Below are 19,062 nucleotides of genomic sequence, written 5' to 3'. Positions count from 1 at the left end.
ATTCCCTCTTTTCAATCTTGACCGGCGCCTTTGAATGGTTTTACATCAGAATTAGTGTGCCTTTATAAATGCTGTGTAATTATTATTATTTCATTCATTAATTCTGGTTGTGAAGACAAGGATTGAAGTTTCTGTTTTAGATGTGGGAGTAAAACCCCAGAGAACTATTCCAGGGAAAACCCATACAACCAAGTAGGGAACTGAAAACCCACCAATCCACATAGTGGATAAACCAGAACACCAGAGGTAGAAGGCAAGACTAGGTACCACTATGCCAATCCAACTGCAAAGGCAGTCACTAAAACTGCACAGCAGTCCGAGTCAAGCCAGGGTGTTATCTAAACATGGACAGTATGCACTCTTCTATTCTCCCACCAGGGGTGAGATTCATCATCACCGACGAAAAAGTCTGAAACTTGGATACAAATTCAAAGGTATGTTGAAATGATGGCATTTCTACCGTTTGGTAACCCCTGGGGTTATAGATTCCAAGGAGCATTTGTAAACAGTATCAAAAGCACTAGAGAAGTAGACCAAAGAGCAGAATTTCTTTGTGTGTGGATACAAAAAGAATTCCTGATTTTCTTCACCAGGCCTACATAAAAAGTCTGAATTCAGCCAAAAGTCTGAACAATCTCATCCCTGTCCCACTCCTACTCTTAATCTTTCCTCAACTACCCTTCCCAACACCCCATTGGATACAATCCTTAATCATCATCATCTAATGATGGACTGAATATCACCCTCCCCACTCTCCCACTCCCCACACCCCATTAGTTAAACACTCCTTACTCCTCATCATAATCCTCATCCGATGATGAACTATACCCACTCCCAGTTCTCTTTGATGCTGGCATCACCTGTCGCTCCTGTCAAATCAATACAGAATAAAAGATTGTCAGACGTCAAAAGGACAGAGGAAAATGTACTGAATAATTAGAATTATAATTGTACAAGCACAAGCACACATAACACTCTGCAATGGATTTTGCAACCCACCCTCTCTCGGACAGCAGCATAGCTTTTAGGAGAGTACAACAATTTAAGATTCAAGACTGTATGATTTTGTTATGTCTTCTTCTCTAATGGCAGACATTCGGACAATAGGTGGCAGTAGATATAGACTGTGCAAGTCTTGCGGGGTATTAGACCATTGTGATGGGCTCTGTAAAAAGTGAGTCACAAGGGGGAACATTTACTTATTTAGTTTTATACATAGCTAAAAAGAGCATACAACAAGCTTCATTTTGACACAGCTTACACACTTGCATGATGTTTGGTTCAAAAGGTATGACCTTTTGAAAAATAAAATTATGTCATAATCTGAAAATAACCCAAACTGGGGAAACAGCCCGTTAAATAAAAACATCACCTAATGATATCTAAGGGATGAAAAAAAAACTTGATTTATTCACAATTATCAATCAAAACAAACACAGACCCCAAAGAAGCATAAAACCACTTTCAAAAAAAATAATAAAACAATATTTTATGTTCACCCTCCCACCCATCACTCAACAACCTTTTACTGGAAAGTGAGCTTTGCGACAAGCGACTCATTTTTGTAGAGCCCGTCACATTTTTCAAACCAATTTGGTCCCAATGGCAATTGCTGTAATTTGTGTGGTATTTATGATACAAAATGTAATGTCTGAACAGTCATGTCAAGCGATTGCCAGGAAATGCCCCTGAAATGTAAGATCACTAGTTTTATAAACAAAGCTGTCTACTACACGACTTTATAATACTCAGCACATCAAAAGGTTAGTTATATCACACACGTTAATTGCCTGCTACAGGGGGGGGGATAATAAGTGAGCAATTTTGCATCATGAAGTCATTTTAAAGCATTCTCAAGAGATAGCTGAGGGTATTCTAATTGGTTATTTCAGCGTAATTAATTGTTCACAATTTCTTTGTAAATGAAATAAGGTAGTTGTATGGAAATGTATACATATGAAAAGTATGCAGTTATGCAAGTAGATTGTGTATCTGATCCTTAGTTTCTTTCTTTCAAAGAAACATTTTTTAAGCAGTATTTTTTAGTGATTTTTGGGGCTGCACAAAAAATTGACTAGAGTGGGATTCGAACCAACGACCTCCGGACTATTAACGTGCCGGCGCTCTACCAACTGAGCTATCTAGCCCTATATTGGCGGTGTCCCTATTTTGTCAATATCTTTGTTCAGTATTTTTTAGCTTGACAACTTTATGAAAGTGGGCCCTGAACTCCCGAGCAAGATTCACCAAGGTTTTGAGAGCAGTATATGTTTGCCAGTATTCTCTGTTCCTTTCACTGATTCTACACTCTTTTATTTGACGCAGAAACACACAAACAATACCCATAAACGTGTTTACTATTTTCTCAGAGGTGTACTATGTTAACTACGTTTAGCAGAGTACAATCCTAAAAACAAAACTTAACTTAAATTTCTTATTACTTTTCAGGACATGGTAAAAGAAAATTCAGCAAAAGTTAAATTTTCCGGAAGAAATTAAAGTTATACAGACATGAATGGTCTTTAAGGGTCAAACAAATCAAGATTAATGTTATTACACAGTGAAAAATCAATGCTATGCATTACAGTGGGTAGCTTTTGCATCACACTTTGCTGATGTTTGAAAAATACACAGTGAGTCAATGAAGATGTTAGTTGTACATAATGTACATGAATTATGCATTCTCGCAAAAACTGTTGATTACGCAAATCAAGATCAATAAAGAGAATTATTATTATCAGCTTTGTTGTCAGACCTCGTGTCCAGCTGCCTCCTTCAGCAAAGTCAAGATGCCTTCCTTTCCCTTTAAGGAATAGCAATTGGGAAGAAATGGTACGGGAGAAAAACAATCATATTTTGAATTGAGACACATATTTTTGAAAATGTAAAAAAATACATAGTTTGTGTCTTCCTTTTATTATTTACAGGCAAATAAAAAAGACAGAAACAGGGTAATGAAGAAAAAGCAAACCATGCCTTAAAACAAATAGATTGAAATATCAATACATGTAAAGACATGACAGAATTCTTGCACACAATGGTACGGGAGAAAAACAATCATATTTGAGATTCATATTTTTGAAAAAACAAGCGTATTTGAGATTCATATTTTTGAAAGTGTACAAAGAACTACGTAATTTGCATCTCCGTTTTTATTTAGTGCCAACGAAGAAAGCAAATCATGTCTTGAAACAAATCGTTGAAATATTACTAGATAAGTATTGAGCCCTGCACAAAGCACAGTTCACTCTACACGTGCCTAGTGGGGTGTCGTGGCCGAGCGGTTAAGAGCACCGAATTCAAGCTCTGCTGATTCTGTTCAGCAGTGTGTGGGTTCGAATCCCGGTCGTGACACTTGTGTCCCTGAGCAAGACACTTAACCATTATTGCTTCTCTCGACCCAAGGGTAAATGGGGACCTGTGAGGGCAGAGATGGTTCTTGTGATTGATTTAGCCGAGTAGCGCATTTGTTGCACGAGGCTGTATACTCCCCAGGGAGCTGAGATGGTTTAAGGAGTGAATTAAGGCCCAGTGACCAGGGGTAATAATTTGAAGCGCTTTGAGACACCCATTCGGGAGTGAAAAAGCGCTATATAAACTCAAATATTATTATTATTAGTCTGCCAAAGTGTTCCTGGTTTGAAGGAATTATTATCTCATCCCTAAAACCACTCAACTCACCCTCATATCAAGAATCTTTTCGCTCAGGATCTTGACGTCCACATTGCGGAGTAGAATCTTCTGCTTTAACTGTTCGATCTCTCTCGTCTGTTCCCTTTTCTGCTTCTCAATGGCCATCATCTCCCTTGCTAGCTCCTCCTTGATCCTTAAGCGTGTTAAGTACACAAGAAAGGGGTAGATGGAGGTTATAAAAACAAAACTATTGATAATTTTGCTTTTCATGATTTGTAGATCAAAAAATAGCAAATATAAAATACACAGAAATCTAAATTAAAGTAAAACAAAATGGCAAGTAAAACTTTTTTGAAAATATATGCAGAAACCATCATTAATCACCAAAAGAGTCAAACAAAAGTAGACACAGAACTCAGGAAACTTCTGAGTACACGGTGCTTATTACACATGGGTGTATAAGAGTACAAAATAAATTATATTCTTTATCCCCGATGAAAACTTACATCTATTAAAAAGTAGGCAAAACAACACAGACTGAAATATTTACAAAATATGAACAATTATGAATTTGGAGACAAACTTACTTCTGGTACTCTGTGTTGAGGGATTTGCTCATGCGCTGTGTGTCTTTAATTACTTCACGATACGTCATGGCTGGAGGAGTTGGACCAGTTAAGGAAGATTGCAATTATGATGTTAAGCTTTGCAAAATGCAAACCATACAATACATAAACACTTGATGCAATTTTTCTGGAAGAAAAATAACTCCCAGTATACTTACTCCGGGGTTGTTTATAAACATACCAGACCTTAAACTACACAGAAGTCACAGCCTCTGTTGCCCCTGGCCTTGGTGCCCCATAAAAGTTTCAAAAGTAAATTTAAGATTTCAGGCCCGAAATACTCCCAAGCAGAGGTAGCTGTTTCGCAGGTTTACTCCAGTTATTTTCAGAACCACACATATTGACTTTCTCCAGAACCAATTGTACCGACTTAAAGGCACTGGACACTGTTGGTTATTAATCAAAATAATTGTTAGCCTTAAAACTTACTTGTTAACAAGCAATGTAAAGCTGTTGATAGTATAAAACTTAAAAGATTCTTGTTTCTTTTTGGAACCAAACAGACTCACTTGAAAGAGTTCACCCAAAAGGATATGGTATATTTGCAACCTCTGTCCTGCGTACATTGCGGCCGATGTGTTCATTCCCTGCTAGATCCTTCATGTACAGGTAGTGAGCAATAAGCGGACTACGACCCTGGATGTTGAATAACACTCTCTCAAAGTCTGGCCCCGGACCTATCTGATGTGACTGTGTGTCAAAATACAGAAAGAGAAGATCTTGTTATCTGTTGGTTAAAGCAATCGCACAACATCGGTAAACAGTATTGTCCAAAGGCCCACACTTCGTGTATCACAACTTATATATAAAATAACAAACCTGTGAAAATTTAGGCTCAATCGATCATCGGAGTCTGGAGAAAATAACGTGAAAACCCACCCTTGTTTCCGCACGTTTCGCCGTGTCATGACATGTGTTTAAAATAAATCCGTTATTCTCGATATCAAGAATGGTAATTGTTTCAAGGGAAGTCTTTCACCATTACCTTCTGTAAACCCTGTAAGTTATTTGTAAATCTGTGAACTTTTAATTTTTGTTCTGTTCAGAAAGTGTCCAATGGCTTTAAGTATGGGGAAAACCATGCCATCTTATTGTCAGACAGGACTTACACATGTAGGAGGTCATTGGTTTCAATCCTAAGTAAGCAAAATGCAAAAGTAAGAAAGCTTAGTACAACCTTATAACCAACCGTCAACACAGCAGAGTAATAGCCTGGTTCATACTTCAAGGCCTTGTGTGCCTGGTGTTGTACTCGGCTTTCTGCCGTTTGCATTTCTACTTCAAGGTGTGGGCTACAATTGATTTTTTTTTTTCCAGGGTCTGTTTTGCCACCTATTCCTGGGACTGAAACAGGGTTACCCCCTTCACAGTACATACGGATGTAGGTTTGGGTATCATCCATCAGAAGCCTGGCTGGTAGCCCAAAATGGACTTTTCAAGTTTTCTGTAATCGGCGGCAGGCTTTTACGGTACAACACAACCATCAAACACGTACCTCGGTCTGCATTGGAGGGATTGCAGGCAAAGCAGCACCAGCTGCAGCATGGAATCGAAGGCTCTTATTGGTCAATTGTGTGGCCTCGCGTGACATGCCTGCCGTCAGAGCGCCCTCGGATGAATTCTCCTCGTCAGAGGGTACGTCAATGCTTATCGAAAAATCAGCTACAGATAAACACCAAAAACAGATAAGCGGAAAAACGGAAGTTGTTCACGAATGTTAAATATTACAGGAATGTGATAAGCTGTTGAAAAAAATCTGAAATCTGGCTGAAACACAAATCTTGCTGTGTGCACACAATAAAAGATATGCAACTTTCTTATTGCAAACAAAAATAAGGAAATGGCAAATGACACTTAACTTTTGTACAGTGTTTTTCAGTTTTCTTTGGCACTGTTTTGAAAAGAAAAAGAGGAAATCAGCTGATCAGCTGAAAAGTTGCATGCCTGCAATTAAGAAGAAGCGGCATCCAATAACCCCCCACCCCCCCCCCAGGCACGTGTCATTCATTTGTGCCCATTTATCAATCTTCATATATTCTTTATTAATCTTCATACCTTCTTTATTAATCTTTCCTTCCTTGATGAGAACCACCTTCTTCTTGTCTTCTTCTTTCTCTTTATTCATGCTTTTTGGTTGCAGTCTCTTGACGTCCCAGTGATCCCAAGCATCGGGTCCAGGTTTAATACCTTGTCATCATAAAATATAACAAGTCAAATTAATTTAAAGTCAATTGTTAAAAAAGTGACAGAAATATTTACAGAGGTCATATTATAATCAATTAATCAAATCGTTTTATAATACTAAGGCCTTCTGGAAGTAATAACAGATTGTGAAACATGCAAGCATAAAGCTTGTTTACTTAATCTTCTCTTTGGAAAAAAAATTGTTGCATGTAAGAGAGAGCGGTAACCATACGATTTGGTTTTGATAACTGGAGGAGTCCGAAGGGATTTATGTCACATGATGTCAGATTTCTAGCTGTTAGATATTACACATTAAAGAGCAATGACATGGATACACTGACAAGTGAGAACAAAAATTTTTAAATCTATTCTAGCCCGTTTTGGTAGCCAATGTAAATCCTTAAGAATGGTTGTGATGACTTCACAAGGGCGAGTTCTTAAAAACTAAATGCACCATCCCTTTTATCTAACAAAAAGACCGTTTGCACTTACCAGCAACCCACTCACTGCACAGTGTTGCAATCTTCTGCTTGAACTTTGAGTCAAAGGACTTGTGGGAGTCTATGAACGCCTCCCAATAGCCAGCAAAGACTGACTGGGCCAAGCAGTCTGAATAAACCTACCATTGGAAGAATTAGCAAATGGGATATAAGAAAAATAAAATACAAAAAGTGTCTATTGATTCTTAAAGGAACACATTGCCTTGGATCGGTCGAGTTGGTCTTTGAAAAGCGTTTGTAACCGTTTGCTATAAAATGCATATGGTTAGAAAGATGAATTAAAAGTAGAATCACAATGATCCAGACAAATTTGCCTCAAAATTGTGTGGTTTTCCTTTTACTTTGCGAATTAACACCGTCGGCCATTTATGGGAGTCACAAATTTTACTCCCAAAATGGCCGACCGTGTAAGTCAACGAGGTAAAAGGAAAACCACGCAATTTTGAGTGATACTTGTGTGGATCATTAAATTCTACTTTTAAAATATCTTTCTAATCATATGCATTTTATAACAAACGGTTACAAACGCTTTTCAAAGACCAACCCGACCAATCCAAGGCAATGTGTTCCTTTAATCTAGCCTTTGAGAAAGACTCTGCTGGGGTCAAAACCTCAGGGATTAACTTTTTGTTGTGCATGCAATTCTTAAGCTACTCCGAAGTAGTAGATAAACAGCAGGACAAGTTCGGTTTCGTTCTTATCAGAACATGGAAAGATTGGTTTATTTTTAAGGGAACTTTCAGCAGAATCAGGGAGAGTTTGGCAATGGCAACTCTGAGAGAATATAGCTGTACTGGATTGTTGGTTCTGCCAGAAAACATTCTGTACGCCACGCAACACCCAACACAAAATATAATGCATGGAGGCCAAGGTGTAATATTCAGAACAAAAGCAAGATGATTAACTCATATTTATTTGATTGACTTACTGCAAAGAATTTGTCCTTTATTTCAGGGTTGACACTGGTGAAGAGAGCCACAAAGCTATCGGCAATCCGATTGAACAACTTGTTCTGGTCCGAAGAATGTTTCGGCTGCATAAAATTAATAAACAATTTTGAGATACATTGGAAAAAGCGTGACACACGGCTTTTCAAAGGCAAAATAGCCCAATTCGAAAAAAATTATGTTTTTTAAACAAGACCATTTCTAGATAAAATTAGGGCACCTTTTCAATTTCAAAGTATCAAAGACCTACTTTGTATGGATGGGAATAACACCCCTTTTTCTCAAAAACTACATTACTTCAGAGGGAGCCATTTCCCAGTCACAATGTTTTTTTTACTTTCAACAGCTCTCAATTGCTCGTTACCAAGAAATTGTTATGCTAACAATTATTTTGAGTAATTACCAATAGTGTCCAAGGCCTGTAAGTGAACAAATTTCCTCAGGAAGAACTATACAAACTCGATTGACTCTCACCTGATATTCTTGTAAGAAGAACCACCAGAACGTGTCTTGCATGACAGCCACTGAAGCTTCCGACAGAAACAACTTCTTCCAGAACTTATTGAAACCAGTCTGCAGAAAAGTTATCCCCAACAAAATTATTGTCTTTTATAATAATAATATAATAATAATAACGAAAACTTATATAGCGCCAAAGTCCGCCTAAAAGACGCTCAAGGCGCTTCACATAGATACAATTTAAGAAAAAGAAAAAAAAGGCTAAAAAGAACTAATCTAAGTAATTAATCATTAACAAACCAAAAGAAATTTATTAAAAAAAACAACAACAAAAACTTAAACTTCAAAGGTTTAATGCACTGGTTATCAAATTTACCTATTTACCCTTTTTATGTATGCTTTCTAAGCCCATTCATGTATTTCCACTTCACTGCTTATGTTTCACTTAGTTACCTGTTCATGTTTGTTGTGTTGTCATTTAGCCTTCCAGAAAGACTCTGCTAGGGTCGAAACGTCAGGCCATTAACTATTTTTTGTTACAAAATTTGTGTGACATAATAATAACCACTAGGTGCTTGAATTGTCGACAACTCTTGTGTAAAGCACACATTTTGAACAGCAAGAATTTGTTCATGAAGCAAACTTAGGTCTTGGTCCTTTAGACTCTAGTCGGGCTCTTAAGTTTCCAAACTCAGCCCTTATCAGACCATGATTATTAATCTCAGACTTTGAGGTTTTACTAAAAACTTATTTCAGCCTTTTTACTTACTCTTTTTAGTCTCAATCTCAGTATTTGACTTTAAGTCTCTTCTGCTTAGCCGAACTAAGACTTGGACTTTCAGATGTTAGTCATTGATTCTTAGCATAAATTTTAATCAAAAACTTCAGATTCCAGTCCTAACTCTTAAGTGTCTCAGTCTTTGTGTTTGACCTCAGGTCTCATTTACCCAGCCCTGGTCTTGGATTTTTAAATCTTATTCGTGGACTCTGATCCTAAGGCTTTTATCTTAGTTTTTATTAGACCGCCAATTCTTCTCAAAGATTCAGCATTTGTATTTGGACTTCGTCTAGACTCCAACCAGTTATATTGTCTCTACTTACATTGAAGTCTTGAGCCTTTGTGATCCTATCCAGTATCTGTGGTGCCTCCAGTCCATGAGGCAACTCTGTTAGTTCACTCCTACTAAACCCTGGGAAGGTGGTTGTCTATCAACGAAAAAGAAATGAATATATAAAAAATACAATTGAATTTGGTTCTATTTATTTCATTTCAAATCCAACAGTGCAAACGCCAATTACAGGTTGGTGAAAAGGAAACAAGAATAAAGGCACTGGAACCTATTAGTAATTACTCAAAATAATGGTTAGCATAAAACCTTACTATACTTGGTAACGAGTAATGGGGAGAGGTTGATGGTACAAAACATTGTGAGAAACAGCTCCCTCTGAAGTGATGAAAATTTTCCACCAATTTAATTTCGAGCCCTCAGATTTAGAATTTGAGGTCTCAAAATCAAGCATCTGAATAAGCACACAACTTTGTGTGACAAGGGTGTTTTTTTCTATCATTATTATCTCATAACTTTGCTGACCAATTGAGCTAAAATTTTCACAGGTTTGTTATTTTATGCATATGTTGAGATACACACCAAGTGAGTAGACTGGTCTTTGACAATTACCAAAGGTGTACAGCGTCTTTAATCACAAAGCTTTCTTCGATGAGAAACTTACAAAGAAACATTGAGACTAATATTTTATGATGATTTCCTACCTCTACACTCCTGGCTTTGCTGCCGAGGATCAAAGCTCTAAGCTCATAGGTCTTATCCTTACGTTGACGCTGACTGGCCTTCACTGCATTGGACTCCAATGCCTTCTCCATCACTATGAAATCAAGTAAACTATAGTCAGAACCTGACTGGGTACACGTATGCTGTGTTGGGTGTTAGAAATCCTAAATGGAGGAATATGATTAAGGTTTAAGATGTATTTGTTTAAAACTTTAACTTCCTTGTTCCAGTCTTTGAGTATTTTGGGCTGAACAAACAAAAACTGACTAGATAGAATTTCAACTTGCATCGCCTGGACTCTGTCAGCTATCTAGCGCTAACGAAGCGAACACAACTGTGCTTTACAACCAGAATAGCAGCTGCAAGTTCAAGTCCCATTCTTGTCATTTGTTCCTTTTCACTCCAAAATGTGATAAAATCGACTAAGTAAGTTTCCATTGTCGTAAATACTTGATATTTAGATATTTGTCCGAGGTTATCTGGTTATATAAGTTAGGTTTGAATCTTAACAATGACAAGGTGGGAAGTGTACAAAATGACAACTACACTGTAGTGTATGGGCAAAAAATCTTGCGTTAAATATTTTTCTGATCAGGTCGAAATGTCAGGTCATTAACAAATTGTTTTCCTTCTAGTTTTTGTAACATTTGTTTATCCTTGCTCAGGCCTAAACCTTGTTGCCAAGACTAACTATAAATATGTGCAGTGCAGGAATCTGTGTAATATGTTGTGCTTGAAATATAATACTTGGTGCTTTAATGAAATAAAGTTAGCATGCTGTTTACATGTGTACTTGTTAATGGTGCTGTACAGGAATGAATGTGCAAATCAAAATGTGCAAGACAGAAAGAATTAACAAAAGAAAGTTCGGTCATTTATAAGTAATTTATATGTGCATTATGTATTTTCATGATTTTTTTTTTTTTAATATCATATCATAATTATGATCAGTGTTTTCAGGCCTGATATTTCACTCTCGTAAAAAAACAAGGCATTTTTTTTCTCAGGGAGGGCATCTCAATGAGGTAAAACCAAATGGAACGTTTTGAGGGGCATCAAGGCAATGACCAGGGGCATAGAGGCGATTGCCTTTGTTAATAATAATAATAATAAACGTATTTATAACACGCCTTTTCCAAAGGATACAAAGCGCCAATTAGTTTTACTGCAAGGTGAGTGGGACGAAGATTTTGAAATTATGAGACCCAATCCTTAGCACACCATGTAATGGTTTACAAGGTGCTACGGCGCATACAGCAGCCTCAGCCAGGAACACCGGGGCAAACCCCCTCTCTTTTCGATATTAAGTGCATGCACTGGGTTCTTTTGCATGTGTTACACAACACATGGGACCAACGGCTTTACGTCCCATCCGAAGGACGAAGCAATGGTTAAGTGTCTTGCTTAAGGACACAAGTGTCAAGGCTGGGAATTCGAACCCACACTCTGCTGATCAGAAACACCAGAGTTTGAATTCGGTGCTCTTAACCACTCGGCCACGACACTTCCATGTTGTGAAGTATCAGACCTGTGCTCTTTTAAGGGAGATGGGGCAGGTAAAAAAATTTCAGTCGGTGAAACCACAAACCATTGTTTCCTAAAATTGTCATAAACGCTGCATCTGGAATGACAAGGTTTTTAGATCATTCGGATAAATACAAATAGTGAACAGTGCTATAATAATTATTAAGCAGGAACAAATTTCAAAAGACGGACAACACATTAGGTTAGACTGAAAGTAAGAAAGGAGATTTGCAAAGCAGGAAAAATAAAAGTGAATTTGTAAGATTATTAGTTTTATTTGCCCTCTATTGACATACATACAAAGCACATGTACCAGTTTTTTTTCTGCCAACAAAATCTAACAGTAAAAGATAGTGGGTTTTAAATCAGACCTAGTTTACTGCAAAAAGGTGATCCAAAATGTCTCTTTTCAGAATTCACACACGCCAGTCTTCGGTTTTAAAAAGCAATATGGGTCGTTGCCACACAGGTCAACTTCAAAATTGCTCCAGAATGTGTGCTGCAGAATTTGTTCTGCAGTAAGCACAGAAATCGTTCTATAGAATTCGTACTCCAGAATTTGTGCAGCAGAAATGGTGCTGCAGAAATCGTTTTCATAAAGTGCAGAACTTGCTCTACAAAATTCATACTGCAGACATTTATATACAGAATTTGGGCAGCAGAAACTGTCCTGCAGAAATTGTTTTGCAAAAAGTCCAGAAATCAGTATGCAGATTTCGTACTGCAGAAGTTTGTCTGCAAAATTTGTGCAGCAGAAATTGTTCTGTACGAAATGTTTTGCAAAATGCAGAACTTATTTGTGGTGCTTTATATGTAACTCAGTGGCAGGCATAATTAGTTTTTCATATTTGCGACGATTGAATAACATCACTTGAAACCAATTGTTTGTTTTGCTCAAACATCAATACTTCTCATGCAAATGTGCAAGTGATATTAGCATATCATACCTTCTTTGTACACCACAGGCCCTGATTAATTTGCATAGAGGAATGTATAGCAAAGGAAGATATTAGCATACACCATAAAATATTAAAGAAGCAGCCATTTGTGCAATTTATTTAAGGCAAGTTTACAGCAAATTCGGCTGAATTTCTTAGAACTGTTCAAGTAGAAATATTTGTCTGGCAAGTAAGATCGAGCAGGAAACCATGCCATAAATGATGTATATTATGACACAAAAAGTGGACAATTTTGGATGGCAACCTTTTTGGAGAGCATAATTTGTTTTGCTTAGCTTCTTTTTGTGTGCTTAAGGCACTATTGGTAATTACTCAAAATAATTATTAGCATAAAACCTTTCTTGGTGACGAGTAATGGGGAGAGGTTGATAGTATAAAACATTGTGAGAAACGGCTCCCTCTGAGGTGCCTTAGTTTTCGAGAAAGAAGTAATTTTCCACGAATTTGATTTCAAGACCTCTTAGAACTTGAGGTCTCGAAATCAACCATCTAAACGCACACAACTTCGTGAGACATGGGTGGTTTTCTCTTTCATTATTATCTCGCAAGTTCGATGACCGATTGAGCTCAAATTTTCACAGGTTTGTTATTTTATGCATATTATGTTGAGATACACCAACTGTGAAGGCTAGTCTTTGACAACTACCAATAGTGTCCACTGCCTTTAAACTGAGAAGGCTTTGAAAGCAAAAGTGAGATGGCCGGTTCTTGGCAATGAATCATGAGCTTGTAACAATAATCTGTCTTTGAACTTCAGCCCTTACCTGAGCTCGGGGAGTGAAAGAGATTATTCTGCATTCGGTACGACATCTGCTCGGAGGTGACTATCTGAGAAGCGTAGACGTCAAGATTCTGTTTGAGATCCTCAAGTTTGGACCCCAGGTTGTCCAGCATGTACATCGGAAGAGCTTGGGAAGGTTAAGGAGTAATAATAATAATAATAAAGGGTTCTTATGTAACGTTTTATCATACCCTAGAGTATACCAAATCACAGAACTCGAGAGTATAACAGTGCTAACACACATCGGTGTACATTGGTGAAAAAAAAAAAATGAATATTTCTGACATCAAAATGGGGAGCAAAAACCTCCATTCTTCTGATTCTTATAGCAAAGGATACGTGCATGTTCACGCAACGATTCTAAGATGTCATCACGATCTCCAAGAAGATTCTTCTCCGACGTGACATCAAACTCACACTCTTCACCCTCAATCGTGGGCCAATCATCCTGTCAAAAGTTCAGCAAAATTAAGTTTGACCAAAACTGTACAATAATTTGGGGTAGAACAATAACAAATTGAGTAGAGTAGGACTCAAACCTGTGACCTCCAGCTTATATAAACCAAGTCCAAAACTCAATCTCTGAAACAGTGTAAAGTCTTATGACATCAACGACCGATTGAGCTTGAACTTTTTCACAGGTTTGCTATTTTATTAGGATGTTGGGTCACGTAAATTTTTGCCACTGATGTTTCACAATCTCAATGTCATACATGAGCACTTTTACATAGATCACATATAATGAGCTGGTACTCAATAACTGTTTGCTGTTTCCAATAGATAAGTGACTGTAAGCGACTGTAAATACACTTTGTGTCTGTGGATATTGGTTCAGACCAAGCAACTGGGGCACTGTACTACTTTAAAATTTGTTTCTTGAAGTCTGTGGTTCGTACAGGCCCCAACGATTTCAAAAAGATTGTAAAAGGAGTAGTCCATATCCTCAGTAAACTGGGTCTTATTTAGGTTACCGTTTAACAGCCATCACTAAATATTATATGGGAGAAGTATTGGCTCTAAGAAGAATAGGTTTTTGAGAGCTGCAATGTTCTAAATTGTTTATTTACCCGCTTGAGATTCTGTGTCTCCAGCCATGACTCCAGCGTTTCAGCAGGCCTTGCTCTGTCTACTTTGCTACTTGTTATACTACCCGCCAAGGAGGCTGGACTCCTGCATCCGGCCTCCATCATCATTCACAAGTCGATACCGAAAATCACCTTACACAAGATCTTGAATTGGTGTCAGTGCATCCAGGACTGTAACACCACCCTTGAAAAAAAACAAGTTTTTTTTTGTCAAGAGGGATAACAGACGTGGGTCTCATGGATTCACTAATTACGTAAATGTAACAAAAGGTCCATTATAGGATCAGCTGTCGGATCGGTACAACGTCCACACTGGCAATATCTACCTAATTTATGATTTATAAAATGAAAAAAAATTACTGGAATGGACATGATGCATATCCTAGCTTTACCTTAACCTTCCTTGCTCTATGCCCTATCTTAAAGCCATTAAACACTTTCGGTAAACAGTATTGTCCAAGTCCCACACTTCGTGTATCACAACTTATATATAAAACAACAAACCTGTGAAAATTTAGGCTCAATCGATCATCGGAGTTGGGAGAAAATAACGGGAAAACCCACTCTTGTTTCCGCGCGTTTCGCCGTGTCATGACATGTGTTTAAAATAAATCCGTAATTCTCGCTAACGAGAATTTATATTGTTTTACTGTTTTCTCAAAAAGTAAAGCATTTCATGGACTAATATTTCAAGAGAAGTCTTTCACTATTACCTTCTGTAAACCCTGTAAATTATTTGTAAATCTGTGAACTTTTTTTTTTTTTCTGTACCGAAAGGGTCCAATGGCTTTAAGGCAAAGTATACTTTTTTCTCTTTTGTTTTTAATGGTTCATTTGTTTTATAGAAAACTAAATGTGTTTGAAAATCTTATTTCCAGTGGTCGAGTTTTTGAGATAATCGGTTATGTAGACATACAGACACAAAAGTACACACAATGCACAGGGAGGAAGAATAATCTGAATTGAAATACACAATCTGAGAAAGAAGTGACAGCCCTGCTGCTGTGCTGGCTAACCAAAAGACCCATCATTCATGTTGGAAAATTTTCTGTATGACAGTATGGCGCCACCACTTTTTCATTTGTCGGTTGATATGAAAAAATATAGTCCAATTTTATACTTTGTAAAAATTTGTGAAAAAGTGGTGGCGCCAGACGGAAAGTTATCCTTAATTTTAAGTACCAACTGACCAAGTCCAAATGTATTTAATGTAGGGGGATAAGATAGGCCTACCATTTTAGTTCAACTGACCAAGTACCAGCCCCCCTCCCCCAAAGCCCAGGCACCAGGCCAGGACCTTCCCTCAAAATCATGGAGGTAGAAAACTAACTAGCATGACCAGAGAAGGACAACACTTAGACCTTTTCGAAATGTTTACATTAATCTAGCGCCACTGAGTCCAGCACTGACCATGGGCATGGCTACTGACTGGATCTGGAGTGACTGCATGATCATGATGATGGCAGTGTAAGTTACACTGCCATCATCATCAGTTACACACTGTAGTGTAACTGGGACTGTCACCCAGTCAGTTCTCAGTGACTCGACGTCAACAGAAAACAATACACTCCCCCATCGGTTACCAAAACATTCCTGCCCATTCCTGACGTATTTATTAACACAACGATTTGTTTTCTAAGTTTACTGAAAAGTAACCTACCATCACTTCTTCGATGAATTTTTTAAACGAAAACTACGCACCGCTGCGGAGTTTTTTCTTCGTCGTCAAGAACGCTTTTTTATGCACGGCTGGTACCTGTAAGTTTAAAGGCAAAAGAGTTTGCAAACTAAACCGAAATAAAGGTACCCGACTCCTTCCAACTTTTCACGACGACTATTTTATATTCAGTCGCATATTCAGTTCGCACCGACGGCTTTTGTATGACCTTAAATAATTTTAACAATAAATATTTAATTTAATTAACAAAACAAATTAAAAAGACCGACACTTTGTAAAAATTACATGACTTTGTTGTATTTATTATCCCATGCCAAACACACAACAAAACCTATTTACAAATACTGAGCATTAATTTATAGCTTTTTTCGGATTGCGATTCACAAAAGATTTACATCAATTTAGTATTGACACTTTCTTTTCAAACTTATTAAACAAAAGGAAAGACAACAACAAAAATATTACATTTGCTAAATTTTGTGAAGTACAATTTATGTAAAAGTTTGGAAGATGAAAAAATCTAGCACCCAAATATAATTAGGAAGATACAATTAAATAAACAACTGTGGTTGGTGTTAAAACAGTGTTGAGAAAACAAAAGGAAGGAATCAGTTTCTTGTTCATTTGAGAAATTAAAATTGAAATCTATAAATCCAATGACACGCTAATTTATTCTGTCGTGTTAACTGATGCCCTCCTTGTTCACTACCAGGGTGGACCAATAGTTCCCTACAGTAATAGAGACAATAGACTCATTTGTCCCTTTTCTTGCAATTTAAGTGTCCCAAACAATAGACCGATCCATTAGGCTCCGCCCACGGCGCACGTGTGAGCAAGAACACGTGAGCCTCTCCAATGCCATTCTGCATCTGCACAACTCTGCTGCGCGCGCCAAGCATACGAAGCATGTCGGACCATAATTATTTGTCTGACTGGTTGCACAATGGGTTGTGATTGGTCAATACAAAATGGGGCGGGGCTTAATGGATCGGTCTATTGTGCATATGAGTGCAAATAATATAAGTTTGTTTTAAACCTTCCTTTCAAACAAAAACAATCTTTAAAATATCCATTGAATCATACCGTTTTTCAAACATTTACATATCTGAAGGTTTTTGTTGTTTTTTCTTCACGAAAGTTCCTTTTGAGCGGTGATGCATTTTCCGGGCCAATTCTTGAAAAAAAGAAAACCAAACAATTGTATTTAAGCTTGATTTTTTTTTTTTTTTTGAAGGGGAAATAGCACAAAGGTGCCTTCTCTTTTGTTAAAGCCATTATACACTTTCGGAACAGAAAAATAATGCAATAATGCATAATGCATAATGCAATTGTGTCGGCCCGGACACATTTGCATATGCAGAACCATCCTTGCAGTAAATTAAACGCCCATGGTCGACGGAACACATTCGTTATTTTTTTACAAGCTAAGTGCATGTCATGAAAGACATGGGAAATGTTTGGCCGTTGGGTAATCGCTGCAATAATAAAATACATGATTATTCCTTGCTGCATATACATAGGTTCAGTGCATGTACGCTCGCTTTTGCGCGCACAGTCATGTAAATGTATGCAGGACGGTTTTTGCATAACCCCAGGCACGATTGCATATGCAAAAGTGTCCAGAGCGGACAGTATTGCATGGCGGACACAACTGCATCGGACACAGGTGTATCACAATTTTCCAATAGGATTCGAAATTATAATACTAAAGTTTAAAGTAAGAACAAAAAATTAAAGTAAAAAAAAAGCTTAGTGTAATTTTAGTTAATTAAGTCTTTCTGAGTAATGGCAAGTAATTATTTCTAATCTATGGTATTTTTTTAAAAGCAAAACACAGATGTACAAAAATAGAACCATGAAATTTCTTACAACAAACGACAACTGTTTCATTTCTGAAACAGTGTTTGACAAACTTTACCCATCTAATTTAAGTAACTTTATACAGATTATACATATCACAAACTACATATATGACCTTTTTTGGAATCCAATTGCATGTTTTGTATGCTGAAGAACGCGTTGAATGAGTTCAATAGATTGGGTGTTGAGTTCTGGTAATGGTCTTGGATTTTGTTAGAGTGAGGAAGGATCCTTGTAAATCACTTACTTAGTGTTAAGTATCAATTTGGGTCTTGGAAAATTCACGAAAACAGATTAGCAGAAAGCGTTTTTCATATATAAAAGTTTTACGAGACAAAAGAATTAGCTGTTGCAGACTTGTTACCAACCAAAATGACCAATGGTATAAGTTTTATTTAAGTAGATACAATCCCACCATCTAGTTAAAAAAAAAAAATGTTTTTAAACAAACTGCAATATATTGATCAGAAAAGCTGCTCATGGTAAACAAAAAAAAAAAACTAAATAATGCCTGTAATAATTTCCAACAACATTACGAGAAGAATTAACTGATCAGTGATTTGTCACAATAAACCTTCCAAATCTCTGGCATACTCGAACATTTTGTGCAAATAGTTTGTTCCAACAAAGGGTTTACAGAAGGTAATGGTGAATGACTTTTCTTGAAATATTATTCCATGAAACGCTTTACTTTTTGAGAAAACATTAAAACAAACTCAATTCTCGATAACGAGACACGGCCAAACATGCGGAAACAAGGGTGGGTTTTCCCGTTATTTTCTCCCGACTCCGATGACCGATTGAGCCTAAATTTTCACAGGTTTGTTATTTTATACATAAGTTGTAATACACGAAGTGTGGGCCTTTGGACAATGCTGTTTACCAAAAGTGTCCAATGGCTTTAACTTGAATAAATATTCCAATGCCAGAGACTTGCATAGTATATAATGTACGTAGTCCTCCAACAGCCAAAGCACCAGCCAATGGAACTGATTTTCCAAAATGAGAGGAAATCAGCGATCATCTTACTTTAAAG

General features: G+C 37.3%; 1 protein-coding gene across 3 annotated transcripts; it reads right to left on the bottom strand.

Moving 5' to 3' along the window:
* Positions 1–778: 778 nt before the first annotated feature.
* LOC117295852 (protein FAM227B-like) lies at positions 779–16,229 on the bottom strand. 3 transcript variants are annotated; one of them, XM_033778627.1, is made up of 17 exons: positions 16,149–16,229; positions 14,471–14,672; positions 13,743–13,851; positions 13,387–13,530; positions 12,611–12,631; positions 10,121–10,233; positions 9,451–9,555; positions 8,365–8,463; positions 7,872–7,976; positions 6,936–7,062; positions 6,315–6,446; positions 5,755–5,921; positions 4,795–4,949; positions 4,221–4,298; positions 3,682–3,826; positions 2,756–2,803; positions 779–869 (listed from the first exon to the last, which is right to left on the bottom strand). In XM_033778627.1, exons 2-17 carry the CDS (start codon positions 14,594–14,596, stop codon positions 789–791), a joined length of 1,755 nt encoding a protein of 584 aa, XP_033634518.1. In that variant the 5' UTR covers positions 14,597–14,672; positions 16,149–16,229; the 3' UTR covers positions 779–788. The 3 variants fall into 3 exon arrangements, with proteins under 3 accessions (XP_033634518.1, XP_033634521.1, XP_033634519.1); XM_033778630.1 differs by lacking the exon at positions 2,756–2,803; XM_033778628.1 differs by lacking the exon at positions 12,611–12,631.
* Positions 16,230–19,062: the final 2,833 nt, after the last annotated feature.

The sequence above is a fragment of the Asterias rubens genome, chromosome 10 (genome assembly GCF_902459465.1).
Source record: "Asterias rubens chromosome 10, eAstRub1.3, whole genome shotgun sequence".
Lineage (NCBI taxonomy): Eukaryota > Metazoa > Echinodermata > Asteroidea > Forcipulatida > Asteriidae > Asterias > Asterias rubens.
The sequence above is the reverse complement of the archived record's forward strand: the minus strand, read 5'-3'. Positions and strand labels throughout refer to the sequence as shown.

Bases quoted from the DNA above. Each gene is read 5' to 3' on its own strand.
- LOC117295852 (XM_033778627.1), bottom strand. From the start codon at position 14,596: ATGATGATGGAGGCCGGATGCAGGAGTCCAGCCTCCTTGGCGGGTAGT. The intron at 12,632-13,386 runs GTAAGGGCTGAA...CAAATTAATCAG, and splicing joins CTTTCACTCCCCGAGCTCAG to GGCCTGTGGTGTACAAAGAA. The intron at 6,447-6,935 runs GTAAGTGCAAAC...TATGATGACAAG, and splicing joins GTGCAGTGAGTGGGTTGCTG to GTATTAAACCTGGACCCGAT.